This window comes from Capsella rubella, unplaced genomic scaffold (genome assembly GCF_000375325.1).
Source record: "Capsella rubella cultivar Monte Gargano unplaced genomic scaffold, Caprub1_0 scaffold_4, whole genome shotgun sequence".
Taxonomy (NCBI): domain Eukaryota; kingdom Viridiplantae; phylum Streptophyta; class Magnoliopsida; order Brassicales; family Brassicaceae; genus Capsella; species Capsella rubella.
Window position 1 is genome coordinate 10127053 of NW_006238920.1, and position 21505 is coordinate 10148557.

A 21505-nucleotide genomic window follows, 5' to 3' on the forward strand; every position below is an offset into this window, starting at 1 on the left:
GAGGCATTTGTCAAAATATCTTTTAATCTGTTGCTTTGCCAAGACTCAGCATTCAAGACAGAGGTGACATTAGCTCGATAAGAATTATTCTTTTCTCTTACGTTATTGTCACACAGTTCCTGCTTCACCGCAAGCACATGGGAAGAAGCTCTGCTATTCACCGGTGCAGAGTCTTCCAAACCTCCACTCACACTCTGAGCAGGACTGCGAACCCCATTTGGAACCTCGAGAGTATTTTCAGATGTCAAACTTGATTGAGAAATTTTCTCAGAAGGGACGTTCCTTTGTGATGCGAAGCTCATGGTTTTTTCTGGAAATTTGATGCTCAAGCCGATGAAGAACAAAACCTAAACCCCCAAATCAATTTTTGTTTTAAAAAAAAGACAAAAACGTTGTTGTTGCGTTCTTGTAAAATTATGATACTAGTAAACGCTATTATGGTTAAAAACGGTTTAGACATCATAAATCCTAAATTGATTAGATATGTAGTTATATGCACCAAAAAAATAATTTGTGTAGTTTTATGAAGGAAATGGTTTTTGATGTTGATATTTTAAGGGACACAAAGTTTGTGTAGGAAAGATGAGAATGCTACAAGTAGAGGGGGAAAAAAACTGCCAACCCGTTTTTCTATTTGTCAAAAGTAGAAAAAGCAAACATCATTCCTAGATTCCTAGTTAAGCTTTTGATCAGCAAAAACAAAATATGACAAAACAATTGGGTTTGAATTACATTCTGACATTCGTCAAGAAATCAAACAAAAAAAAGACAAAAGGCTTTTGTGAAGAATGCAGAGAAGTTTTAACATAGCTACCTAAAACTTTTACCAATCCACCCACAGCATATATCACTAACCACAACGAATTCAAAGTATCATAGCAATCATGTCACCAAACAAAAAAGAAACTAAATTAGCCCCATCTGTTTGAGAGAGAAGATATACAAGAGTTTAGTTCTTTACTTCATCTTCTGTTAGGAGAGTCTTAACGATGTTATTAACCATACCTGGAGCGAAAGGGAACAAATGCCCTGCTCCAGGGATCTCATGGTAATGGATCCATGGCAGCTTCTGTGCAATGTAACGTTGCAGAGTCACAGGGACTAACGCATCATCATCTCCATGCCACAAGTGCACTGATCCCTCCTTGTTCGGAAACAGATTCTCGATTTCCATTGGATCGAATTCCCAAGTTCCAAATCCGACAATCATGTCACGGAGCAACGTCTCGTGTGTTCCTTGTTGCCTTATTTGTGCCTGCATAGACACTTGGATTTGGTAAGAATGCAAATAGGTGAAGTAGAAGAAGAAGTGATGATGAGTTGTTATATATACCTCATGTTGCTTCCTTGCACCACCGAGCTTAAACATGATCTCTTTGTCTGCTTTTGAAAGTATACCGAGGTTTCTGGCCACAACACTTGATCCAGAGAACCACGTCTGTGAGTTCCACCAATGAGTAAGCCAAGGAGCATAGTGTGCAACACGAACCGCCCATTGGTCATTTCTCGCTTGTTGGTAATAAGCTTCGGTTGATAACTCTGATGGGAAGTTCTTCCACCAATAGTTCACCACTGGAGCAACAAGTGTTACTCCAGCCAACCTAAAGAATCAAACAGAGTAATACACACACAAATCAAAATCATTCGCTTACAGAGTACTATGTGATCATTTAACAATTTAAGTTCTGAAAGTGATACCTGTGAGGAATGTATTTAAGGCATGCCCATGTCGCTTGTCCTCCCATCGAGTACCCGATGACATAGAATTTGGATCCAAGACTCAGCTGATCAGCAAGCTCTTCTACGTCCAAAGCCAAGCTTTTTGGAGTACGGTTTGGGTCTGGATCACTCTCTCCATAACCAGGTCTATCAAATGAAACCATATACACACCTTTTACATCCTACAACATTAATATCATAAGTTTTACATCTTTAATCAGGTAGCAACTAGTAATGTTTGGCATAAGAACGTCAAAACAAGTACCGGTGATAGCAGAGCTGAGAAAGCATTATCGTGCCTGCAGCTATCAGATCCATGGATGACGACGATTTTATAGGTAGCTTCATCTCTGGGAACTCCATACTCTTTGTATGCCAAATGCCTCCCGTCTCTCAGCTTAATCCTTGGTGCTGTGATGGTTGGACCATCAGGAGAGCCACATAGCTTTGGAGGAGGAGGCTGGATCGCCTTATAAGTCGAAGCAGCTATACAGATAGAGAACACCAACACCAACTTCTGGAGAACACCTGTAAAATCAGATTCAGACAAACAGAGGTTGTTGTCCTGTCTCTAAAATGAATCTTCAAGGGCAAGAAACAAATATGTGATGACTTTTAAGACCAAACTCATCACTAATTCACTCATATGTGCTTGCTACACTGTTAATATTCCTTTCCTAGAAACAGAAACTAATGTGATTGAAGCCATCATTAAATGTGGGGTTTTGTCTAAATTTCAACAATCTAATCATCATTTCATTTCATTTCACATGCATCAGTATGAACCTCTTTCTTGAAATTTTTATACTTTACCTCTTTTAGAACAAAAATTCAAGAATCTAAATACTGAAATTTGGAGAAAACTTTCTTGATGGGTTTTTTTTCTTTCTTTGTGAACAAAAGAAAAAGAAACTTCAAAATCTAAAAGGCGAAATTGAAATGGAAGAGAGAAAAGAAAAATCAAACCTGAGGAAGGAGACCTGGGAGGATCTGTCGATCCAGTGGCCATTGCCAAGAAAGAGAGAGGCACAGAGAGAAAGAGAGAAGTAGCTGATAAAGTGAGAGAAGAGATCAAGTTGGTCTAGCTAACGCATGTTTAGATTTTATCTTAAAAACTCTAAAGACTAAAAGGGGTTACTTGCTGCAACTTTACAAGTTTGGTCGTTTCTTGTTTGTTTGTGTAAGCCAATGTAGTAGGAGTGAGATGTGAATACCCTTAAGCCACGTAATCCGTTGATTAAACTACAATTAAATTAAAAAAATATTTACCATCACGCCACCAAAACTTTCGTAAAATAGAACATTTAGACCCGAAATAAACTGAAATAGTAAAAATTAAATAAAAATGCAAAGTTTGTAAAACAAAAGCATGTACTCGTTACAAAAATAATACTGTGTGTAGATATTTTTGGTAGGTACATATTTGATTCGTGTTAGGTGTACCTTCTCCTCTATAAAAACCTCTTTTATAGTAAACAATAAATAAAATTTTGTTATTAATTTTTGAAGTACCCTTTTAAAGTTTTAACAATGATGTCGTTGACTCAGTCAATAGTTTTATTAGGAATCGAGGTCGAACAGTTGTTTGAAATTATTAGGAATTCGGATTCAAACAAATTATTTTTAGCCATGGTCTTGATGATTTTAATATGTATTTTACGAATTATGTAGAGCAAAGCTTTAGCAACATAGTCGAGTTCCTTATTTTTATGTTTTAATCTCTAAATCACAAAAAAAGTCGTATTTATAAATTTTTAAGTTCAAGTGGTGTTATTATAGTTATATAGTGAAAATCGTAGACTCGTTTTTAGTGACTACTACTCGTAATTGCCACAAAATGCACAACGCCGAAGTGTGAGAAGAGTGAAAATATCATTGTGCTCCTAACACATAATTAGGGAAATATACTTTGCTCATTTATAAACAAGAACTAATAAATAAGCATCATTTATGACAGTTGCTTGCTCATTAAAAACTACATACAGCGACCCGTTGCACCGGAAACATTTATGTAGTATTGATACAACATTCATTAATTCTCTCAATCTCTCACGTCACGAGTCTACCAAATTGACATATAATTTTTCTTGTTTTGGAATTTTCTTCCAAGTCCCAAAAATTCCCAACAAAGATAGTTGTAGATTCGTTGAGGACCGTTCCACTTACCCATCTTCTCCTCCAGTTACTACACCCTTTATATATTAAGCTTAAACCACAACGATTGCTAAACCGGAAATTAATCGGAATCATCAACATGACACGTCGTGCTGGTTTGTTAAACTGGGGAACAGCAGAAGAAGATGAAGAGAAACAAGAAATGAACGAACGTAAAAGCGACGGCGATGAAGGTAGTGAAGAAGACGGTGAAGATGATCTGTTCGAGATAAACTTGGAGGCTGTGCATGCTCTGACGTCGTCTCCATCGTATGATTGGAAGAGATTTCCGGTAAGGACAGGAAGCGTTTTACTGGCTAACTGTCTGTTACCAGCTGCAGATATCTCCAGTGCAGTACCGGCAACGTCAAAGGCTTGGAATGATTTGGTTTGGCTTAGAGGCATTCTTTATGTTGAAAAACTAGGTCTTGATACTAAAGACGCTTAACTAGACAAGTTATGGTGCTGTGCCGCCAAAATCTAGTGATGGAGAGGTAATGTTGTTGTCTATACATGGATGTGTTCAGACTAGTGTTTAATGCAAAACATTGTAAAGGATATAAACGAAGTTTGGTTTCAGTCGAGTCTTAAGATCGTATTTCAAAGTGTTAGGGGTACTCAAGACATTGGGCATGCCTTAACTGCATCCATCACATTTATTTTTCTACATTTGTTTGTTTTATGTTAATAAGGTATCATGCATGAACTGGAGCACAAAAAAGTAGTTAGTCCCCAGGATCAATTACTCAAGGTAAAACTGGCAAGGAATACTCACTCTCAATGGACATCACTGATAATTTGTTCTTTACACACTACATTACCAAACGTTAGAAAAGGAGCCCTACAACATTCAAGTAAGATATCCTCAATTTAAAAGCAAATTCCATCTAGATGAATGCCTTAGATGGAGACAGCTCTTTTTTATTTTCTGTGGCAAACGCTATCAACAGAAGTTAGGGCAGTTCTAGCTAGGAATGACGGTGGACGAGTAAATTGAAGCCAAGAGCACATGTCACTACTTCTCTCTCGGGGAACAGACCAATACCAAAGTAACTGCTAGATGCTTATTAGTATTTCATTCCACTGTCTTAGTTCCAATCGGCCAAAATCTAAACATAATTTACTCCACCACAGTTAAAGCAAATCCTAACAGTGTCAACCATTCCTATAACTTGACACCTAGAAGACTAATCCGAGATACATCTTCATAACTTCAAATGGCAAATTAAGCTCATATTTTATAAGCTGTTCTGCATTAGTTCAGCGCAAGTAATCTCCCAACAAGCTGCTATGTCACAAGACTGTCTAAGAGAACAAACATATCCATGAATTGTATAAATAATACTTAAGCAAAAACCTCTAAGATTAAGTGACGGGTACAAAACTTTGAATCAAATTTCATAAACATCTTTCTAAATTTATCTCAAAAAAGCCTTTACACCTTCGTAGCTATTCATTTCCCACCCAATTCAAATCTCACATCAAAGAACTTATATTGTAGCAAATTTTTTTTTGCTACTCGCTAATGGCATCGGAAGATTCACCAAACTATCAATAATTCGAAAACCATAACAAAGAGGAAATTAAAATATAACAAGAAGGGAAAAGAGTGTATAGATCAAGAAGCAAGCGTACGCGATCAAGCCACGATGCTCTTCTCCACCATCGGCGAGTGATACCACCAAAGTAGAACAAGCCCTGGTTGACCACAAAACAAACACCGCCGCAAGCACGAACCTAACCGGCCCAGCTCCCTGCGGTACGAACAATGACACCGCAGATAAAACCACCACCGGAAGCAAACAGTATCCAACCAGGCTCGTACACGTATGGAGATTAAGATTCCCATTGCGACCAGCAAGCATATTGAAGACGACGTATAGGAAGATAGAGGAGACGACGATCCATCCAAGTATAACACCGAACTGGATCTTACCAGCTAACAGCTGAAACAGGCAAAGCGCAAGGTATAGAAAGATCGGACCAGATAGATCTGAATCCTTATGAACAGCTTGATTAATCCGAAAAGGATTGAGAATCGATCTAGTCTTCTTCCAGATTTGATCTGGATGTATACCGAGCTCGTCAAGCAAAGGCTCCTCATCTTCAAACGAAGCTGAACCACCACCAAAAGACGAAGAGGAAGCGATTGTGCCGCCGAACGATCCGGCTGGTGCAGCGGAGGACGCGGCTGCCGATCCCATATCGAACGACATGAACGGGATGGCGGAAGAAGAAGGACGCGGCGGTTGAAACGGAGCAGCCTGGAATCTTCTTTGCTGGACATTAGGACCGCCTGAAGATCCACCGGTGGGGAAAACTACAGGTGGAACTGCGAAATCCTTCGTCATCTTCTTCAAATCGAGATCTCCAAAATTAGTAACGAGATTCGAAACTAGGGTTGCACGATTTGGATCAACGAGAGAAAATTTTAACCCCAATTTTCCCGAGAAACTTCTCTTTTACTTTTCTCTCTTTTTTTTTTTCTTGATAGTGAAGCGTACAGGACAGCTTTAGAAGAAGGCGCGCGAGGGTAATTTTGTCAATCTATATAGTTTTATGACGAGATATAAGTTATAACCACTAGGCTTCTTCGGAATTGGCTTGTTGACGTATATCTACTATATGGTATTACCATATTATCCTCTCATATAATCTCAAGTAATTCTCGAAAGGCCCAATGGGTCTCATCGGCCCAGTAAACCGTCGGTATTATTCGATAACGTGGCACGGTGTAATTGGCTCGAAGACTAGAAAACCGCCGGACTAAGATTCAACCAGCGGTGACTTCAACACTTTAGACGGTGGATTTCTTCGCCGGAGCTTCCGCGAGCTTCTTCATTCCCGTTTAATATGGCCGTTGATGGAGAGAGTGTCGTCTCGATGCCGATGGCGGTGGCTGCCTGCGTCGCTATGGCAGTGTCCTACGTTTTGATTCTTTATGCTCCCACCGTGATTCTCCGTCTCCCGGCGGCTTCTTCTTACTTCGAGTTTATGATTCGGAGATTCATCTGCGCGGCTATTTCTACTGTAGTGTCTCTCGTCTTCACAGCTTTTGTACTCCCGGTAAGCTTCCTCCTCTGAGTCCCATTTCTCGATTTGAAGTTAATTCTCCGTTGATCTGTAATCGAATTAAGTTTCAAGTCATGCCATTTCTTTCTTATTGACAGTTTCTGTGTAATCGATGGAGAAAAGATGAAATCTAAATGTATTTGGTTGATGTGATAATTCAGGAAACTCAATAAAAAAAAGTGAAATAATTTTATGTATGTGCTAATGGCTCACATGATTTGTCATTTAGAATGTTACACCAGAAGATTCATGACTATGATGTGTTTGGTACAGTGCAGCATTGGTTACAAGTATCGCTGAAACTTGTCTTGCTTTTTTTCTTGAGTAATGTTAGATAAAAAGCTGGGAGGCCTCTCCTATACTTGGTGTTTATGGAATAAGGACTGATCATCTGGTATGTAATTTCTTAGTCTTCAATGTCTTTAGTACATTGGTAATAGTTTAAAAAGACGGTTTGCTTGTTACACTTTCCATCTTATAAGGTTTTGTCTTGTGATATGGAACAGTGGCAAGGAGTAGTGTATCCTCTTCTATTGACCTCTCTCATTTATGCCGGATCTTTAGTCTTGAATTTGTTATTGCTCCTGGAATTATGGAAGGAGACAGGTGGAGGATGTTGCTCCTTTAATAACATCAAAAGCTTTTTCCAAACAGTACTGACAGGTGCTTCTAATGTTTCCGTTTGGCGTAATTTTGTCGTGGTAATCATCTGTTCGCTATCACTTTTAGCCTATCTTTCAATTCTGTATTGAAGCTGCATCAGACATAGTTTGCTAATTATCTGAGGACTATTTGCATCAGTTTGGTTTATCATGTAACACCTTTTTCCTACTTTTTGTTAGTATATGTAAGTGCTAAATATTATGGTCTGTTAAGAGACTTAGAGCTGGTATTTCTTGTGGTTTGCAGGCACCGGTAACCGAGGAGCTGGTTTTCCGAGCCTGTATGATACCTTTGCTTCTGTGTGCTGGATTTAGGATTTACAGTGCCATCTTTCTCTGCCCAATTCTCTTTAGCTTGGGTTTGTTTCCTTGTTTCTATATGAATGACAGTTTACAGCCCGAGTGAGATCAAAATTTTTGGATTTGTCTGACTTTTTGTATGTTCCTGTGCAGCCCACTTAAACCATTTTAGAGAGATGTACATCAGACATAACCGCAGCTATCTCAGGGCTTCACTGATTGTTGGTAAGTCCAACTTAATCTTTGCCATCCCTAGATCATAATATAATAATGCTTGTTAGTAAGTCATGAGCTTCACTTGTCCTTTGATCAGGTCTTCAGCTTGGTTACACAGTCATTTTTGGTGCATATGCATCGTTCCTCTTCATCAGAACCGGTACACTCCTCGCATTATATAACTTACTTGTAAAGCCCTTGTAATGTTGGCCTTGATGATGATGTCTCCTGCATTGCGTAATATTGACAGGACATCTCGCTGCTCCTTTATTTGCTCATATATTCTGCAACTACATGGGATTGCCTGTGCTATACGCACAAGGAAAAGGTAAGACATATATTTCAAGGCTGTATAACAAATGCAAATACAGAAGAATAAGCTAAAGATGGTCATGGTTCTTCTCTCAGGTGTGGTGAGTGTGGCGTTCGTAGGCGGTGTGGTTGGGTTCGTCTCACTTCTCTTTCCTTTAACAAAGCCTCTCATGTACAACGACAGAACCAACGATTGCCCGTGTTGGTCTGGCTATTGTTTGTGGAATTGAACACATCTCCGAGTATATGTTTACAGATTTCCGCTGATCATGCCTCAGAATCTATTTGGATACAGTACTTAAATCCTGGTCTTTTACTGCAAGCTAATGTGTCTTGATAGTGTATGACTGTATGTAGTTTTACCCTTGTAAATATTGACTTCAATCCTAGAGAGACAGGAAGAAGGATGATTTACATCACAAATCTAACATAAAGGTCTTAGACTACATTGTCCATTTTGGATAAGCCAAAAGTTCATATAAATTATTATAGAAAAATAGAGAAACAATGATTAGAAATTGAAGAGAAGTCCATAACCTTACATCAGAGAGATTCAGAAGATGATGTCTTGCATGATCTTCCAAAGAGATGTTCTCCTAAACACTTTTCTCGTATCTTCTGAGTATGCTTATGGACCTTATCACTTCTTTATCCATATTTTTTTTTTTTGGCAATGAAAAGAACACAACTGCTTTATATTTCTACAATAGTATTAATACTCATTACTTTGAAAATGAATCAGGTTGTTGAGGTTATGAAACTCTAAATTAACAAACATACACACACATTCAAAATCTTATTGCTACCCTTTAACAATTTGTTATATCAAGACCATGTAATATATTATATAATAAAGGGATAAAAAGAAGATACTGGTTGGTTGGTTGTTAAAGAGAAGAGCAGAGAAGAAGGTACAATGAAGTAGTCCCAGAATCCACCCATGTCCTAAACAACCAAACCCCACATGATATATATAAAAAAAAACTAATTAACATATAAATGGAAACAAAAGTAAAAATATCCCCTTTAGTCCCTGAGAGAAGAAGATTGGTCAGAGAGAGAGAGAGAGCACACAACGCCTTCTCTGTCCCTTTTCTAGTAAATCAGGAGGAAGATACGAACCCAACCCAAATATTTTATAAAAAAAAAAAAAAAAAAAAACTAGTTCGAAATAAAATTAATAATACTACTACTACTACTACCACTAACCAACTATTACATTACACCAGTAAAAAGAAAATGAAAATGATGGGTACTACGTTCTTTCTTCTAGTTAACCAAATCCAAATCTTGTCCTAAATAGAGTTGTTGTTGTTGTTGTTTCCATGATGATTAATGTTCAGAAGCAGCAGAGCTTGATGATGAAGAGAGGTTGTTGTTGTTGTTGTTGTTGCTTCCTTGGTTTGATGATCCATTAGAGTTCTTGGTTTTGGAGAGCTTCTGTTTGAGTTCGAAGAGGAGTTGTTGGTTCTCTTGATTCAGAATCTGAGCTTTCTTCCTCAACCTCTCGTTCTCCTTTATTATATAACAGTTTTGCAAGTAGAGCTTCGAGTTTAGCCTCTCCATCTCTCTCGACAAAAACCTGGTTCTCTGAATAACAAAGTGAGAGATTATGTTAAAAAGACAAGAACAAGGAAGAAGAAGAGAGGTTTTATGAAAGCATTGTGTTATGATTAATATAGTTGCGGTTAAAATCATTGCAACACCCACATGGGTTGTGCAGCTTCACACGTTTAATGAGGAATTTACACTAAGCAAAAATCATGACCGCATTTATTTCGTTTTCTACCAAAATTGTTAATTTTTTTTTTAATTTTTTTTTGTCTTTAAAGAAAACAAAATCAATGACCAAACAGAGGAACAATCATGCTTCTTCTTTTCTTTTATTTTGGTTGCTAGAGGGATAGAAAAAGAAAGAAGAAGGTAAAGCCACACCACAACAAGAATGAAAACAAAAACAAAGTAATGATGATGCAGTATATATAATGATGAAAATTTCAAAACAAAAAAAACACCAAAACAGAGCCAAAAAAAAAAACAGAACCAAAGGATCTTTATCGTAAAATAAAGAGAAGAAGAAAAGAGTTTTTGAAAACAGAAAATATAAAGAAAAAAGAAGAGAAACAAATAGGGTTTGATTCGGTTGCCTTTGTCTTAAAGAAAAGGATAAAGCTTTGAAGATTTTCCAAAAAAAAAGAAATTAAAAGTTTGTTATAAAGAAAGAAGCTAAGAAGAGTTGGGGTAGTTATGGTAAATGATATTCACGTTGCTTGTACGTAAGGGGAGACATGTGTATAGCGAGGGAGAGAAAGAGAGAGATTTACCTTTAGGGGAAGAAGAGACGACTTGAGAAGAACCGAAGCGAAGTGAGTTTACGTTGTTGTTGTAACTTGTAAGGGAGAGAGAGAGTATATGTATTGTATGGAAGGTAGAGGGACAAAGAGAACAAAACGAAGATAGTGTCTCTTTATATAGAACTCCCTATAAAGCTAGAGAGAGAGAAGTGAGTGAAAGGGGACATGCTTCTCTCTCCTGACACAACAATCATGCTTTGTGTTGTGTTTTTGCTTAGATGGCGGCCGATTTCGCAGCTCCAATCTTTTATTTTCCTTTTCTTTCTTTTTGTAATTCTTTTTTTTTTTTGCTTTTATAATGATAATAATGATTTGTGAGGGAAAGAAGAAGAAAAAAAGATTTGTGTTGCGTCATGTGATGATGTGAATGATGATCGTAAGAGAAGGGAAGATAGGTAAAGATCGAAGAACATTAGAGGGAAAGAAATGCTTGAGGTGGTTTTTGTGTTTGAGATTTATTTTCACAATTTGGTTTGGTGTATGTATGAGATATGCTGTTCTTTCTCTTTCGACCATGTTCATTTCCGACCCTGCTAAATAAATAATCATTCACGCTATCGTTTGATATCACAAAACCAAAAATGTATAAATGTCGAAAGGCTGAACTGATTACTAGAACTCCAAATTAATAACATCATGGTATAGTAATTACTAATGGCTGAAAGATTCACTTTGGGATTAGGATACTCAAATCCGAGTTTTTTCATACTCCGATTTCAGTCGTGATTGGTTATTGTGTACATTTTGAGTGATAAAATCCCGAGAGAAAAAAAAAAGAATCTGAATTTTCACAAAATTCGATAGTTAGTCTAAATTTTGGTTCGAGATTAATTACCCACTTAAAAAAACTTTTAAAGTATGTACACTCTAGTATATAATCTTGTAATTTTGTTAATCTCCGTCATGTGTTACCATATGGATTCAAATCTTTAACTGCATGTTTTGTAGGGGGCAAAAAGAACCAAAAGCAAGATGACATCTACACGAAAATGGAAGTCATAATGTTGTTGGTAAAAAAAAAAACACTAAAGTGTTACTACTAGGTACACTGAAGGCAGAGGTAAATACATAGACCGGCTTGGGTAAATAGTTAAAGATAGATAGGAGGAGTGGAGAGGGGGTAAAATTTTGTAGTAAGGAAAGGGCAGAGATGTAATAATAATAAAAGAGGGTGAAAACGAGTTATTGAGTGAAAATGATGATGAAAGGGGAGGAGGAAGAGGAGGAGGAGGGCTCTTCTATATAGGGAGTCGTCGTCTCCCCCAAAGATTCGCAATGATGGTTTGGGATTGGTTCGAACCTTATATCATCATCATCATCATACTCATTCATTATTATCTCAATTTCAATTTCATTTTGGACCATTTTCATTGCTCTCTTTACTCCCTTTCATTTCCCGGTTTGGTCTATATTGGTTTAGTCAACACTACTCATCATCAGCCATAATAACAACAACACATTCTCGAAGGAAGGTGAGTGAGTGAGTGAGTGAGTATATGAGTTCGTGTCCTGTTTTCTTCTCTTCATGACCCTTTTCTTTCTTTCTTTTTCTTTTTCCTTTCATCATCTCTTAATTTGTATAAAGATCGAAATAATTAAAATGATAAACCAAAAGAAGAGAGAAATTATGAAGAGGAAAGTTTTGGGACCCCAAAGAAAATTTTATCAATAAAAACTCTCGAATGGGTTATGTTATGAGTGTGCATGCCACATCGTAAACATCATAGTTTACAAGGTGGATTAGTTTTTAAAAATGTGTATGGTCAAATCTTCATCATATAGCTTCCCTAACCATATATATCATCTCTCGTGGACCTCGTTTGGTTGCAATGATACTAATACAAATTATTGCACTTTCACGTTTATAATTACTCTCTCTCTCTCTCTCTCTCTTTATCATAAATCTTGTGATTTCATTTTGGCGTTTATTATTTTATTCACGGGATAAATCGTATTAATGCATGTTTTCTGAACAGTGAATATTGTGTTATTTCCCTGTTAACTTTTTTTTTTTTTCCTTTTGTGCTAAGCATTGAAAGGCTTTAAAAATTCAAAACATAAGTTCGAACTCATAATTATTATGTGTGTCTTGAAATGGAACTAGAAATAAATAGACAAATGGAAGCAAATACACATAAGTAGTGGTTGCACTACTTGCTTACATCAAAGGCAATGATAATTAATAAGTAGGGAGGTATGTGTGAGTCATCCAAATGGTTTGCTTCACTTCATTTTTTCTTCATCTCTCCGTTTCTTGCGGGTGTGAAATAATTATGATTAGCCTTAAAAACTATCTATTGTCCTTTAAAATGTTTCTTCTCTATTCCCTTTATCCTTTACAAGTCATCTTCTTAACAGTTCGGGTGATTGTAATGTGACATAACCAAAAAAAGGTTCAACAAACACTTATGTTTTGATTATTTGTCATGTTAACATTTTGTGCTACATTAGTTTGTTGCATGTGTAGGACATGAAAAAAAAAGAAAATGTATGGTCTCTATGGTATGTAAAAATCGTGTGAGTATAAAACTATTTCCCACTTTTAATGATTGTAATTTGTCATCATTTCGTTCCTTTAGAACTTTATTTCTTTTATATGTTTTGGGTCTCCATAAGGTAAAGTGCGTCCATTTGCATTGCATGGAAACATTATCATAACATCTTCTATTTTTAAAAGATAACACACAAAACGAATATTTAATAAAGATTTTGTGGGGTGGAGCATTATAATGATATACATAGGTCTGATGTATATTAATTAAGAGATACAGAGGGAGGGCTCTTTAGCCTCTTTTTGCAGGTGAGACATATACACCACGAAGATAAATTTATAACGCAAACTAATTATGAGAATCTATTTATACACTTTCTATTTGTTTCAATATCTAAATACTTACATAATTTAAATATATAGAGTTATATGATTTTCTATTTGTTTTTGCTTGAGTTAGAACTTTCTTATTCCTTTTTGTTTTGCAATTCCTATTTGGTATGACAGAACAACAATGTTTTTTCTAATAATCTCTACTTTAATGAAGTTTATAAACTTGTGACACCTTCATCTAATCAATTGTTTCAGGAATTTGTAGTGCTTGTAACTAGCCACGTCCACTCAAGTTCATAAAAAATAAAAAATAAAAAAAATTGAATATTCAAGCATTGCGCTTTCTCCCTGCATTTTGGGGTTCCACTTTGTTTTGTTTTGTCTACACAATATATTTGGTTACTGATATTTAATTTCATAAAAGGCGAAAAAAAGTTATACAAAATATGAGTTTAAAATAGAAAAAGGAAGAATATAAAGATGAAGCGTATCGTGTTACCTTTGCTCTCTGGGTGTTACACTATCGTGCAAAATTGTATCTTTATGCACATGCGCTACTTTATGTTAATTTATATCTATAAACCATTAGGTGTAACAACTAACAAATCCATCTTTGTTTCCATATCATATGGATTCATGGATTTGTTCCACAATGCATATTCTTTTCTATATAACTTCGTTTAGTGCACATTCACTTGTAAACGTAAGTTATCCCTAACGTGTCAGTATCTTCAAGAAAATGCGTAGATGAAGTCCCTTCTCGGATAAAAACATTCAAAGATCGCTCAAAACACTTTCCAATAGTGAAACCACATATAAGAGGTTCGGAAAGGGCTTATAAAATATGGCATAAGCATAAAATATGATGTGGATGGTACTAAGTTGTGTTTCAATGTTTTATCTCACTAAAACGTAAGAGAATAGTTATAAAGCTGAAAACATTTTTGATCCAGCTCCTCTTTAAGTAACTTGAATTGAAAAATGAAAAGTATAGGAGAGTGTATTAAGTTACATGAGCAATAAATGAAAGACCAAAGAGAAGGGAGACAAAACGGGTCTTAGGTAATCACGAATTAGAGAAGTAGCTGCCAGTCTCATACTAATAAACACCTTCTTCTGTAGCATCCAATGATGACCAAACCAAACCAAACCCTCTCTATCTAATTATACAAAGCTCTTTATTCTCTTTTCTTTTCTTTTTTTCTTTCTCCTTTTTTTTTTGTTTTCTAACTAGTGCAATTATCCAATTTCTACTACTTTTTCAGTGTATCTTAAATACCATTTACTCAAAATTAGTGAAAAAGGGGTAAAAAGAAAAAGAAAATTCTGACCTCATGATTTAAGGAAGTTATTGAGTCATGGTCGACCAAGTTATTTAATATGACATTTAATACTATATTACTCCACTGATACAAATTCAATTGTAATGATTTTTTTTTTTGTTGTTGTTAATATGCAAAAGAAATTACTTTAGAAAATTATTTATTTTGCATAATAAATCATTTTTCTCAAAACTCTGAATCATATAATTATGGCTCCCTTGATGGATTAATGCATACACACATAAATTTATTTACTGTGTATAGTTTGGAAATAATAAATGATTTACTATTTTCTTAAGCGAATTAAAAGGTTTAAAGGAAAAAAAAAAAAAAGAGGTAGAAGAAGTACTCATGAGTACTAGTCCCGACTTCATCATGATGATGATGATCAACATCATCCACAATTTTTGCCTGTAGATACAATTATGCATATAGTGAGCCCCCAACTTGTTATTATAACCATCTCTCATTAATTCATCCTCCTTAGTCTATACCTCCTCTTTTAATTCACATGTTCCCACTCTATTCATTTTCATCATAATTTCCTAAAATATGGAAAAACATTTATAACTTATCTTGATTTACATGTATACATCAATGTGCTTCTTGAAATACACTTCTACAAAACAAAACCAAAAAAGTGTTTTAGATTCATCTATCTCATTGGTATGTTCCATTTGTTTTAGCATTAACAAAATATTTTCCGCTTGTTCTGTTGGATCAGCTTGTTCACAACTAATTTCTGCCGTGTAGAAGTGTTTTAGATTCTGAACTTGGATCTAAAATTTGTAAAACCATATTTTGGGTGTGTATGAAGTAAAACCAAACTTGTGATTTGTACATGGATATCTTGGCGTTTGTTTTAGCTCAGCATATCAAAATCAAAGTAGCTAGATCTTTGGTGGGGAAACTCAGCCGTGTGGAGATGTAATATGATTGGACAAGAGTAATGACGGACACGTGAACGACTTTAACGAATTTTATATGATGAGTAGAGTCAAGTTTACTTGTTCGTTGTTATCATTGGCTGTGATCATACATTACGTGACCCACCCCTTTGTTTCCCTATCTCAGTTTCCTTTCATCTCCTACTTTCTCAAACTACATTACTTTTCTGATTATTGCATTGCAGTTACAGAGTTACTAGTTCCATATCAAACCATCAGCCTAGATATTCATATCCAGCAACAATCCCAAACCCTTTTGGATCCGAGAAGTTTCTTAACTTTCTATATGATCTTGATAAGATTATATCAGTATCTATCTACTAGTGGGCAGGAAAAACAGAGAGAAGAGAGACAGAAACTTATGGAAAGAAACAAAGATAGTTTTCATTCATTAGTTTTTCTTCTTCTTATAATCCAATGTACTATTTATACAGATCAAATACAGAGATGCAATTGAGATTCAGGTTAGAACCAGAAGATATGAATGTGATGATGCCATTTCAAATGAATATTCACATTCTAATGAGACTGATACTGAAACTCATATTTTATGGCTTCATCAGCTTTGCTTTTACATATTCCAGAACTTTTTCTACGTCCACTGTCCATGCCACCGATATCGGTGAATATCCTACCCACGGGTTGCTTCCGTTCCATCTGCAAATCCGATCAAAACCGCTATTTAGTGGAAATGTCAAATAATTCAAGAGCATTTCTTATTTTGTGAAGAAGATAGATCGTTTATAAACCTCTTGAGGCCTTGATCCATGAGCGTGTGGCCAATGCATATTCCTTGAGTTTCCACCCGGACGACACCTTTCTTGTATGTGAATAGATCAGGCCGCACAACAGCCACAAAGCTGACTGGGTCGTGGAGGTACACTCCTGAAACAAGCAACAACAAACATTTGAATCAAAACTGCAATTTCTAAGCATGTTTGACTGATCAAAGTTTCTTGCTTACCATAAACACCATCAGATTTGACGTGCCAATCTCTGTAGAAGTTGCACATATCGCTTAACAATTTAGCGTGTTTTCCCTTGGAGTTACGCAGCTCTAAGAGGTCATCATCTGAAACAGAATTAAAAACACACTTTCTTTAAGCAGGCTACAATGCTAAATCAAAGTGTTAAAGAAGATGGCGGAAGAAGCTTATTCACCTGATAGTCTAAGTTGGGTTGTGATGTTTATACCAACAACAGTGATATCTGCTCCAGATGTGAACACGACATCAGCTGCTTCCGGGTCACCATATATCTGCATATAGACCATAGACCCAAAAAATGAAACCGGCATTTTCTTTTTCATTAACATAAGCATATTCAGAGGTTATTACAAGGTGGTTACATTAGCCTCAGCTGCAGGATTGACATTTCCCAAAGAAAAGAAGGCTCCACCAAGAACAACAATTTTCTTCACCTTACTTGCAAATGAACTATCACGTTTGATGGCCTAGAACGAAGAATTTCATCATGGTCAAAACAAAAATCTGATTTTAAGATTAAAGGAGGGATACATGATTCTTACTAATGCCAGGTTGGTTAGAGGTCCGAGGGCGAGAATGGTGACTTCACCCGGATATTCTGAGACCTTCTCATCTAGAAACTCAGCTGCACTTTTCTCACATTTCTTTATACTTGGAGAAGGAAGAGAGACATCTCCTAGTCCATTTTTACCGTGCACAAAATCAGCAACACGCGGAATCCCACCCTGAATCAACACATCAAAGCCAGAAATCGAGCTAAAGTCACAGCGGGTTGACTTGACCATAGCAAATATCTGATTATTTCCATGTCATAAACTAGGTTCAATCCTTATCAGAAGAGAGAAGATGGTACCTTTAAAGGTTCGGAAGTTCCTTCTGCGACAGGAACATCAGGGAAGCCAGCAATCTCACACTATACTTTGCGTAAACGAACAAACGGGAAAGAGATCACCGACACATTCCAAACCATTATAAAAGAAGTAGTAGTGAACGACTCAATGCATTGTACGTACCAGGAGTAAGGCATTATGAGTAGCATCTTGTGTAGAAACATTACCAAACACAGTAGTCAATCCTAATATCTCCAGCTCCGGTGTTTGAAACGCCATCATTATCGCCATGCTATCATCTAATCACACATAAGATGACACTAATGTTAGAACTGATCCTACAATTAAAGGAAACTTATTTCCACAATCAAACTCATTTGCAAAAAAGTCAACAAACTAAAAAGGAACAATCTCCCCTGAATTGTTCTATCAAGCAATCCATGGGAGCTTAAAGATCCAAACTTTTCAACCAAATGAGCACATATAAACAGATTCAAGATATCAAAACAAAGTTGGAAGCTTTCTGAGGTTAAATCATAGTCTCTACCTCAAACTAAAACAATCAAGATCCATTTACTACTAAACTTAACCAACTAATCAAAAAACAGGGCAAAGAAGCTCACCAATTCCAGGGTCTGTATCGATAATGAGCTTCTCACGCTTGGCAGAGATACCCAAAACGTCACCATTTGAGATCCCACCATTACAATTCTCCATACCACAATCCATCTCAACAGATATAATCAAAAGGTTTCTCACCGGAATTGCAAAACCCAGGAAACAAATTCTAAACCTTTTGAAAACTCTCAGCTTCTATCCAGATTTATAGATACGTATCAGATCAGAAAGGTCTCAGCTTTCTTTTTTCTTTTTTCCCTCCAGAATCCTCAACACAAGTATATACCACAAAAAGGCCCAACTTTTTATATATATAGAAAAAGCAGAATCGAAGTGGATTAGCTATTGAAATCAAATGAAAGATTTTATGGAGAGAAAAGAGAAGAAGAAGAAGACGAATTGATGAGTCGTCCAGCCACGCTTTTCTTATTTTTTATTTTTTGATGTGACAGGTGGATATTACTATTAGTTTTCAATTTCACTCAAATTGAGAATATCCTAACATTTTTGACATTATTTATTTATTGAAGACACATTGCCATTTTTAATTTTTTTACCCAACATGCTAAAAATTATCTTTCACGATAAACCACTTTTAAAATAGGGAATCAAAAGTGTAAAATAAGGATTACATAGAATTGTTGCAATTAGTTGGAATATTGTATATTTATAACAATTATTGGATAGGGGAATCAAACGAGTAAAATAAGGATCCCATAGAATAATAATAATTAGTAGTTGGAATATTATTGAAGAAAAATATTGGAAAGAAGAACTTTAGGAGGAAGGAACCAAAAATGTCACATGTGCCAACTATAGCAATTTGTATACTTTTTTGTAATATGTCACCAACCGACGACACATTGACTAGACGTTTATTACGTCACGCATCATTATTTCATTACCCAATCTTCTATATGGGTTTTATTTAGCATCTAAGCCCATACCATCATGGGCCTCATATGTAAACCCCAACGCATTTGCACATGAGCTAGAATGCTTACATCATTTGCAGTTTTGCACACACATATCTTTTGTTTTGAACTTTTAGTTGTTCTTCCTATATGGGTTTTTATTTGTGCCCCTCCTTATGGAATATGGTTAATATGTATTATTTTATAGGTTGTTTTTCTTTAGTTTAATTATAGATCATGATTTATCAAAAAAATATTCAAAGTTATGCATGCATATATTTGTAGATGCATATCTTATGGGTAATCTATTCTTTTTACTATATATTTAAAATATTCTTTTAGATATAGTAATATGTTTTGTTGATGGTGGGTTGTGATATTTTATTAAGAAAATATTACTTTGCCTCTAGATATTTATATCCATGTCAAACAAGAATCTATTTAGCTACACTTCTAATCTTTTTGTGCTTATGTAAATGCATCAAACATAAGGGTTACTGGACTAAAGTAGTCCCTATAGAATGAACAATAAACCCAATAATGGGTTAATTGGCTTTTTCAAAAAAGGAGAACTAATGGTGGTATCTCGACTCTGAAAGCACCCAAATTTGAGATATGTCTAATTGCAGATGAACCAATAAAGGAGAAAGGATATGTAGTGGTATAGTCAAATCATGGATACAAAACCATGGATACAATATAAGTCGCATGGATAATAGTTTCAACTATAAAATTTCCTTTCTGGTTATCACATTCCTTATAACCACTTTTAAAGTAAGCTCACATTCTCAACATAAGGAAGCACGGCAAAAGAAATGTGAGAAATGTTAGAGAGAAATAAAAAAAATGTTATAAAAGTCATGTAGTAAGGAAGAACGATGACATGAAGTCTTTTTTTACAAGATAATTATGCAATAGTTCATTACTGCCAAAACAAGAAGGAGTGACATCTTATAAAACAAAATAAAAACAAGGCCATTCATAACTAAAAGAAAAAAACAAAAATGATATTTTTGTGTGGGGAGACATGCTCGGAATCAAGGTGCTTATTGAAGTCATCAAAAAAAACGATGAGAATGTTCATCACATATATATTTGTTGAGGCAATAGCCGAACCAATATCAAATGCATATGCTCCCGTGACATGTTTAAACTGAGCATGCACCTCAAATACAGAGAGATTGAGAAATATGCCCGAACACATGTGTAAAGAAGACTTGTGGAATAATTTTAAAAAGAGAAAGAAAGACACAAACGAGAATTATAGCCGACATAAAACCAATAATGAGGGTTACATGTCAAAAAAAGAAAAATCATAAACCAACAAAAAAATTGAAAGTAGAGTGGGAACATGCATGAGACGGACGAGAGAATCTTGGCGGCCGTAAATGAGATTATATGCCAATTTGTTATCTAGCCCGCCCAACCTTGTCCATTATTATTATATCAACACAAGGTCCTGATCAGTTGAACCGCTCAGTTTTTTTAACATAACATTCCATTTTCTGAGAGAACGTTAAAATCTATTAGAGTCATACCAGTTGTAAAGAAGTAATAATTGTCTACACAACTAAACTATATTACAAAAACACATGAAGACTAAAACCATGATTGATATAGTGTGATAAAGATACTAGTCACCTTGACAGAGATTTGGATAAAATCATAAAATGCAACTTGGTAACAACAACAGTGATATCATCAGATTTTTTGGGGAAAATGTTAGAGTTGTTTATGCCCCATAAGGCCATAAATGGTGGTGACATCGGAAGGGTATGTGTGTAGATAAATAATATAAAGGCTGATGGAAGGAAGAGAAGAGAAGAGAGAGAGATGCTATAAGATAAGATTACAACAAATACTAGTGGATCATCATCGACAAGCCTAGTCTTTCAAACTTGGCTCCTCTTTACAACCTGTCTTTTTCACATTTTTGTTTTCTTTGCACGCAATTATATTTGTAACCTTACCATAGACATTTCAACATATATTAAAAATGTAGTATAAATATTTAGTTTATAATTTAATCCCTTCTTTCATCCATGAGTCCATGACAAAAAAAAAAAAAAAACTTAAAATTGATCTATTGAAAGAAAAACGAATATTATGTTTTCTAATTATACCAAAAAAGTATCATCAAAATCATAAACCACGGTTTCAAAATAAATAATAGAATTTTGATCAGACCACCAAACACCAAAAACAAACATTATAAACTAAAATAAAAATATCAATGGGTTTTCTAAAAGATGGACCTTTCACAAAATAAAAAATA

General features: G+C 35.5%; 6 protein-coding genes across 6 annotated transcripts; 2 read left to right on the forward strand and 4 right to left on the reverse strand.

Moving 5' to 3' along the window:
• Positions 1-704: 704 nt before the first annotated feature.
• On the reverse strand, positions 705-2822 carry LOC17887702. Its single transcript, XM_006294421.2, has 5 exons — positions 2686-2822; positions 1985-2247; positions 1699-1901; positions 1334-1601; positions 705-1255 (listed from the first exon to the last, which is right to left on the reverse strand). The coding sequence occupies exons 1-5, from the start codon at positions 2726-2728 to the stop codon at positions 950-952; spliced, it is 1083 nt and encodes a 360-aa protein (XP_006294483.1). The 5' UTR covers positions 2729-2822; the 3' UTR covers positions 705-949.
• A 1054-nt stretch (positions 2823-3876) lies between these two features.
• On the forward strand, positions 3877-4464 carry LOC17889205. The gene has a single exon (XM_006293351.2). It carries the CDS (start codon positions 3974-3976, stop codon positions 4319-4321), a length of 348 nt encoding a protein of 115 aa, XP_006293413.1. The 5' UTR covers positions 3877-3973; the 3' UTR covers positions 4322-4464.
• A 731-nt stretch (positions 4465-5195) lies between these two features.
• Positions 5196-6367, reverse strand: LOC17887606 (protein YIPF5 homolog). The gene has a single exon (XM_006294787.2). The coding sequence runs from the start codon at positions 6222-6224 to the stop codon at positions 5457-5459; it is 768 nt and encodes a 255-aa protein (XP_006294849.1). The 5' UTR covers positions 6225-6367; the 3' UTR covers positions 5196-5456.
• A 207-nt stretch (positions 6368-6574) lies between these two features.
• Positions 6575-8881, forward strand: LOC17887826 (CAAX prenyl protease 2). The gene is made up of 8 exons (XM_006294585.2): positions 6575-6939; positions 7280-7339; positions 7452-7646; positions 7855-7966; positions 8061-8132; positions 8221-8283; positions 8374-8451; positions 8532-8881. Exons 1-8 carry the CDS (start codon positions 6727-6729, stop codon positions 8663-8665), a joined length of 927 nt encoding a protein of 308 aa, XP_006294647.1. The 5' UTR covers positions 6575-6726; the 3' UTR covers positions 8666-8881.
• Positions 8882-9202: 321 nt separating this feature from the next.
• On the reverse strand, positions 9203-10883 carry LOC17889655 (protein LITTLE ZIPPER 4). The gene is made up of 2 exons (XM_023783738.1): positions 10760-10883; positions 9203-10025 (listed from the first exon to the last, which is right to left on the reverse strand). Exon 2 carries the CDS (start codon positions 9999-10001, stop codon positions 9768-9770), a length of 234 nt encoding a protein of 77 aa, XP_023639506.1. The 5' UTR covers positions 10002-10025; positions 10760-10883; the 3' UTR covers positions 9203-9767.
• A 5358-nt stretch (positions 10884-16241) lies between these two features.
• Positions 16242-18670, reverse strand: LOC17888919 (uridine nucleosidase 1). The gene is made up of 9 exons (XM_023784067.1): positions 18322-18670; positions 17882-17997; positions 17722-17781; positions 17411-17593; positions 17231-17335; positions 17044-17140; positions 16847-16954; positions 16632-16767; positions 16242-16539 (listed from the first exon to the last, which is right to left on the reverse strand). The coding sequence occupies exons 1-9, from the start codon at positions 18425-18427 to the stop codon at positions 16431-16433; spliced, it is 1020 nt and encodes a 339-aa protein (XP_023639835.1). The 5' UTR covers positions 18428-18670; the 3' UTR covers positions 16242-16430.
• Positions 18671-21505: the final 2835 nt, after the last annotated feature.

What these genes read in the sequence shown, in the direction of transcription:
- LOC17887826 (XM_006294585.2), top strand. Translation starts at nt 6,727, where the DNA reads ATGGCCGTTGATGGAGAGAGTGTCGTCTCGATGCCGATGGCGGTGGCT. An exon ending in TCACAGCTTTTGTACTCCCG is followed by an intron (nt 6,940 to 7,279) that starts GTAAGCTTCCTC and finishes GAGTAATGTTAG; the next exon opens with ATAAAAAGCTGGGAGGCCTC. An exon ending in TTTGGCGTAATTTTGTCGTG is followed by an intron (nt 7,647 to 7,854) that starts GTAATCATCTGT and finishes TGTGGTTTGCAG; the next exon opens with GCACCGGTAACCGAGGAGCT.
- LOC17887702 (XM_006294421.2), bottom strand. Translation starts at nt 2,728, where the DNA reads ATGGCCACTGGATCGACAGATCCTCCCAGGTCTCCTTCCTCAG. An exon ending in TCCCAGGTCTCCTTCCTCAG is followed by an intron (nt 2,248 to 2,685) that starts GTTTGATTTTTC and finishes CTGATTTTACAG; the next exon opens with GTGTTCTCCAGAAGTTGGTG. An exon ending in TCTCAGCTCTGCTATCACCG is followed by an intron (nt 1,902 to 1,984) that starts GTACTTGTTTTG and finishes TTAATGTTGTAG; the next exon opens with GATGTAAAAGGTGTGTATAT.
- LOC17887606 (XM_006294787.2), bottom strand. Translation starts at nt 6,224, where the DNA reads ATGACGAAGGATTTCGCAGTTCCACCTGTAGTTTTCCCCACCGGTGGA.
- LOC17889655 (XM_023783738.1), bottom strand. Translation starts at nt 10,001, where the DNA reads ATGGAGAGGCTAAACTCGAAGCTCTACTTGCAAAACTGTTATATAATA.
- LOC17889205 (XM_006293351.2), top strand. Translation starts at nt 3,974, where the DNA reads ATGACACGTCGTGCTGGTTTGTTAAACTGGGGAACAGCAGAAGAAGAT.
- LOC17888919 (XM_023784067.1), bottom strand. Translation starts at nt 18,427, where the DNA reads ATGGATTGTGGTATGGAGAATTGTAATGGTGGGATCTCAAATGGTGAC. An exon ending in CTCTAACCAACCTGGCATTA is followed by an intron (nt 17,336 to 17,410) that starts GTAAGAATCATG and finishes TCTTCGTTCTAG; the next exon opens with GCCATCAAACGTGATAGTTC. An exon ending in AACCCAACTTAGACTATCAG is followed by an intron (nt 16,955 to 17,043) that starts GTGAATAAGCTT and finishes ATTCTGTTTCAG; the next exon opens with ATGATGACCTCTTAGAGCTG.